General features: G+C 33.5%; 1 protein-coding gene across 1 annotated transcript; it reads right to left on the bottom strand.

The window, feature by feature from the left end:
- Positions 1-330: 330 nt before the first annotated feature.
- Positions 331-3,174, bottom strand: LOC136065530 (DEAD-box ATP-dependent RNA helicase 36-like). The gene is made up of 3 exons (XM_065768846.1): positions 2,964-3,174; positions 1,237-2,073; positions 331-824 (listed from the first exon to the last, which is right to left on the bottom strand). Exons 2-3 carry the CDS (start codon positions 1,846-1,848, stop codon positions 465-467), a joined length of 972 nt encoding a protein of 323 aa, XP_065624918.1. The 5' UTR covers positions 1,849-2,073; positions 2,964-3,174; the 3' UTR covers positions 331-464.
- Between the last annotated feature and the right edge of the window lie 3,179 nt (positions 3,175-6,353).

Genomic DNA, 6,353 nt, shown 5'->3' with positions numbered 1-6,353 from the left:
ATTTCCTAGATTCTTGTAATTTTTGTTCTTGATTGTTTGACCCCTTGTACACTCCTTGTGTACGAGGGTGTTCCCCCCTTTTTTTGATATCAATAAACTTATTACTTATCAAAAAAAAAACAGCAACTAAAATCCCTACCCTAGTTCTCACTTGAATGCATACTCAAAAGTCTTATCGATTTGGACCATATACGTGCAGATTATTTTATAAACACAGTCATATTAAAAAATGGCAAATTATACTTATCAAACAATTTTTTTTTTTTTTTAAATGTAAATTACACTCTTTTTTCCTATTGTTGCTGTAGAAAGAAACTCAGGAGCAAGGATATATAATAAGTACTTTCATTGCATATGCATATATTGCTATTGAAAGGTTCACAACAACCAAATGTTAACTGTGATTATATGTGCAAGTGCAAGTAGGAAAGACAATAAACTACAACAAATATCAGAAAACAGTTTCAAAAATTCAGACTGTATTGTTCAAGGAAATAGTACCTGCAGGTGGAGACAAATATGATGGCAGACCGAACGCCCATATCTTCCATTTTAGACAAAATGTGCATTAGATAAACATCCTTCACATTGTTGGGAATAAAAATATACTGCTGTTTTAGAGTGGCAACTGTCTTAAAGCCTTCATATGCCTCGTAGAAGTATGCCTTATTTGCAGAAAGCTCAAGCAGTGCTTCCAGTTCACTTGTCATTGTTGCAGAAAATAATAGAGTTTGCCGATTTTTTGGCAAACACTTAAAGACCACCCTCAATTCCTCTTCAAATCCAACATCTAGAACTCTATCTGCTTCATCCAAAACTAAGAACTAAACAAAATAAAAAGAACATATAAACAAGTACTTCAATTAAAAAAATGAAGAAAAAAATCACTAAATGTTTCACCTTGAGTGTAAATTTAGAATTGATGCTGTGCAAATCTCGGTTGCAAGCAAATCAACCTCAGAGAAAAAGACAATGAGGCTGCATAATCAACTCCAATGGAGTTTGCTGACCCATTCTAGTGCAAGTTGACAAGCACAACATGGCAATAATGATGATGATAATTAATTTATGGACAATGGGTTGCACCAAGAAAGTTCTATAGGTCACACCATATTACATATTAAAGTATCCAAAATCAATTTATTTGGCTGACAACAATTATTTGAAACAAGATCCATCGCTGTTGAGTTGGGTTAACATAACAAAACAAAAAGGTTAGATTATAAAAATGATTACCCTAGTATTGGAGAACAAAGGAGGAATATCAGGATTATCTTCCAGCAAGACCTTGATCCTCCCTGGAGTTGCGATCACCAAATGTGGCCTCGTCATCAAAGTCTTTGCCTGGTTCAGCATGTCCATTCCTCCAACCACCACAGTACACCGCAAATGCAAGCACGACCCAAGTGCCCTAAACTGCTCAGCCAACTGGTATGCAAGCTCCCTCGTTGGTGTCACCACCAGCCCAAAAATGCCAAAGGGATCTTCGGCGAGGCGGTGCAGGATAGGCAATGCAAATGCAGCAGTCTTGCCACTGCCAGTCTGTGCAAGACCAAGTACATCACGGCCTGCAAGGATTTTTGGTATGCAGTGGGTTTGCACTGGCGTGGGTTTGTGCATTCCGAGCTCTTTGCAGGTCTGCACTGCCCACTCAGCGAGGCCAAGGTTGGCAAATGTGGTGGTGGTGGTGGTGGTAGTATCATGGTCAAGGTTTGTTGATTTTTCGATATGTGGGGTGTTTGCCTCAATTTTTTGGGCGCTGGTGCTGGTTGTGGAAGTTGGTTTAGAGTGTTTGGTGGGTTTCGAAAATAGGGGGAAGTCCTTGTCAACTAAAGCATCTTGATCCATTCTGTTTACAAGGAGTGAAAGTTCAACAGTTTGGGACCAGAAAATTACATTCACATGAAACTATCCTTTACAAACTTCTCCAAAAAAATTAATTGGAGTTCTTTCAACTGTGTGAGGTAAAGCAGCTACCAGAACAAATCAGGGATTCACTTCAACAGTTTAAGTTAACGGCCCCTCCAAAATCTAGTTTTTGTTTTAGTTCCAAAGACAGTTTGCTCTGTACTCCTGCCAGATCAGCACGAAAATAAAATTCAGGGAAAAAGATGGAAGCTCCAATGTCCAACTAGTTTCAGCACAAGCCAAACATATCGTTGGGCGCACCAAATAAATGGAAAATTATCTAGTATAATAATAACATCCAGGACACACAATTGTTTAGAGGTTGGGCCATGCTAGTTTTATGAACCAGTACTAGGTGGAATTCAGAGCAATTGTAATTAGAACCATCAATTATGCAGACAACTAATAGCAGCAGCATTTTCAATGTATTTCAGAAAAAACTAAGACCTACCCATTGCTAAAATGAATCCAAAAAGTTCAAAAAATGACCAAAGATTTCATCTACCCATCACTTTAATTACAACCATAAATTATGCATACAACTAATAGCAGCAGCATTTTCAATGTATTTCAGAAAAAAAAAAAAAAAAAAAAAAAAAAAAAAAAAAAAAACTAAGACCTCCCCATTGCTAGAATGAATCCAAAAAGTTCAAAAAATGACCGAAGATTTCATTTACCCATCACTTTAGTTATAACCATAAACTACGTATACAACTAATAGCAGCAGCATTTTCAATGTATTTCAGAAAAAACTAAGACCTACCCATTTCCAGAATCCAAAAAGTTCATACAATGACCAAAGATTTCATCAGGGCCGGCCCTTCCCTTAGGGGAGTTAGGCAATTGCCTAACCAAAATTTTAGAAAAGAACCGGGTAGTTTCAAATGAATTACAAAAATAATCTGGCACATCCTTTTAACCAAAAAAACAAAAATTTTGTTAAATCCTATTAAACAAAATCAACCAGATAAACTACAAATCCGGTCTAAGAGATTAACCACAAAACAATCACAAACCAAAACAAATAAATCCACTCAAAACCCTAAAAATTTTACCTTTCTCTCTAGTCTCTTCTCTCCGCCTCTCTCTAGCCTCCAGTCTCCACTGTTCAGTCTGTTCTCAGCCTCTCTCAAGTCTCAACTGCTCACCTCACCTGAGGAATCAGGTATAAAATTATAAATATTTGGGCACAGGGCAGTGCACTCCATTTTATTTGTTATAAGAACGTAAGAAAACTTTGTTTGTTTGGGCCCTCCTGGCTCGTTTTGTAACTTTGTTTATCACTTATCAGTTTATCATTATGGCTGCCTGGACCCTCCCTAGACTGGGAGTTAAGTTTGGGCCTTCAAGTTTTTTTTTTTTTTTTTTTAATCCTGCATTCTTTTTTCTTTTTTTTTTGGTTATAGATAGTTTTTTTTTTTTTTTTTTTTTTTTTTTTTTTTTTTTTTTTTTGTGGGCGGGTCTTATTAATAAGTCTTGTGTCAGTGTTATGGCTTTGCTTAAATTTTTGTTATGCTTTTGCTTAATATTTTTTTAATTTATACAGGTTGAGATTGCTAAAAACTTGTTATTGTTCAGTAGAACTACAACAATACTTTTTTATATAAATCAGGTTCTATTTCTCATTTGCTCTACACTTGAAAGTTATTTTAGCCTTTATGAATATATTGTTTGATTAGAAATGTCTACTAGAAAATATGCATCTGGATATGAAAAACTTAAAAAAAATTTAATTGAGTCTCAAAAATGATCAATGGATAAATTTGTTATTAGTAATAAACAAAATATAACACAAAATTTAGATGAAAATATCACAAATGAGAAAGAAATTCACCAAAATAATTTAGAAGAAAATGATGTTCAATTTTGCAATACAACAAATCTTGATAATGAACTTCAAAATAATTTAGAAGAAAATGAAAATAATGATGAAAAATATAATATAAAAATACTAAATAAACATTAATTTAATTAATATACGTATAAAAAAGGCCCATTTTTTAGTTCTCGCCTTAGGCCCCAAAATGTCTAGGGCCGCCCCTATTTCCCTCTCATCCTCTCTCTGCCTCAACCCACGTCACACCGTGCTCCATGACTGACCACCAAGCTCTCCTTCTAAACCTCCATGCCGGAGCTTTTCAAGTTCATCACCTCCAACCACACACCACTACCGAAACCCAGCCAAAATCAAATCATGACCACCACCACGGCCAAAACTCAGCCAAAATCAAATCGCAAGAAAAACCCAAAAGCCCACCAAATCACAGATCAAATCACACCCACTGAAATCAAAACACAAAACTCACAAAACAACCAAAATTACAAAATGAAAACACTGAAACTGAACCCATTGTTAAAAAAACATATATTGGTTTTGTTATTAGGGGAAATTTCACTTTACCCACTTGTAATTTGGCTCATTTTAACAATGCCCACCCGTGGTTTGAATTTTGCCACTTAACCCACCTGAGGTGGCCTCCGTTAGACCCTCGTTACTCACTTCTGCCATTTCACCGTTAAAAATATGGGTAAATGTGTCTTTTTCATTATATTTTATGTCTCTCTCCTCTTTTCTCTCCTCCTTCTTCTTCTTTACATAAAACATANAAAAAAAAAAAAAAAAAAAAAAAAAAAAAAAAAAAAAAAAAAAAAAAAAAAAAAAAAAAAAAAACCAGCAATCTATTCAAATTGAGTACTTGATTCTTCATAGATCAATCACAAAATAAAACTCTAATCCACTTTCTTTTGCTGGGTTCTCTAAGAAAAACCTAGATTTGCAAGTAAAAAAAAAATTATGCAAAAAAAAAAAACCCAGCAATCTATTCAAATTGACTACTTAATTCTTCATAGAACAACACCTTAAATGAACACAATCCTTTGCACACACAAGTAATTTTACAACCTGATTTGTAACACAATTTCTAAAGCCATGGTAGTCGCGACCCACTTATTGAACTCCACAGGATCAAAAATCTCCAAGCTGTAAATTTCTCCATCAACCAAAATCAGATATAAAGTACTTCTCACAAAACCGCCATCAACAACAATTAAGAATGAAATTCATTTTTACACAAATCTATACCCCGCCCCAAAAAAAGATAAGAATCTAGATTGATTTCTTTTTTTAAGGAAATCTAGCTTGATTTCTAATTATACAATAAAAGCTCCACCTTTATAGGGTATAGTCTTCACAAAGTCCTCAAACAATCTCATATCTAAGTGGAGTAATAAAATATTCACTTTACTTATTCTTTTTGAATAGACGAATACATTCTCACCAATCAAACAAGTACAACATCTAACAAATTTCATTACACAATAACCAAAAGGCAAGGAAAAACTAAAAACCCATTTCATTCAGGTCCTAAATAATGTAAAAAAAGAAAAAGAAAAAAGAAATCCAAATCCCTAAATTTTTGAATTTTCTTTTCTTTTCTATATTTTCAAAACAACCAAATAGCACTTTGAAAAAGTAAACCAAAAAACCCAAGCTTCAATATACCTCCTTGCTTGCAAGTGTTCAAATTTCACTAGGGCAATCTAAATGGAGAGAGAAAGGGATTATGGGTTTGGGGATTTTTAGGGATTCTAAGGTAGAGAGAGGGAGAGAGTTTGTTCTTCTTTTTAGGGTTCTATTTGGATTCTAATTTTGGCTTATATAGTAAAAAGGATTTTCTAATAGAAAGGGCAGAGGTGGGTAACAGGGGTCTAACGGAGGCCACATCAGGTGGATTAAGTGACAATTTTTAAACCACGGGTGGACATTGTTAAAACGAGCCAAACCATAGGTGGGTAAAGTGCAATTTTTCCAAAAATAAACAAAGCTCACTCTGAAAGTTCTTTTGATATTGGAGAGCATGCATTTGTATTAGTATATGTAGAATTTTTTTAACAAGATTTATTTATTTATTTTTAAAGATATAACTATACTTTTGTCTATTTCTAAGAAATAAAATTTTCATTAAAAAAAAAAAAACTAATCTAAACATACACAAGGTTCAACACTTCATTTACTCAAAAAACGTTTAGAGTTTGCCAAAACAAAACGTGGAAATTAATGTGATCTAAAATATGCGAAAAATTGTTAGTTTACTAAATACCCTAACTATGATATCAGGACGGAACTAGAATGGACCTATGTTTTGTGCATTTGAAATTAGACGTAACTATCTTTTATTTTTTTTATTTTTTTTTATTGTTGATTACGTATTTGTTGAAAGTTACTTAGAGTATAGTTTTACCTTGGACAAAAATAGAAATTTAAACAATTATACATAACCAAATAGGATAAATAAATAAAGGCTTTTTAGAATATATCCTACTGTAAATTTTTTTTAAAAAAATTTCATCTCTTTTTGTGTTTATGTTAAAAATATTTAATATTAAAAAAAAAAAAAAAAAACGAACGAAGAAGAAGAAGAAGATGATGACAAACAGACTCTTGG

Source organism: Quercus suber, unplaced genomic scaffold (assembly GCF_002906115.3).
Source record: "Quercus suber isolate HL8 unplaced genomic scaffold, Cork oak 2.0 scaffold_1005, whole genome shotgun sequence".
NCBI lineage: Eukaryota > Viridiplantae > Streptophyta > Magnoliopsida > Fagales > Fagaceae > Quercus > Quercus suber.
The sequence above is the reverse complement of the archived record's forward strand: the minus strand, read 5'-3'. Positions and strand labels throughout refer to the sequence as shown.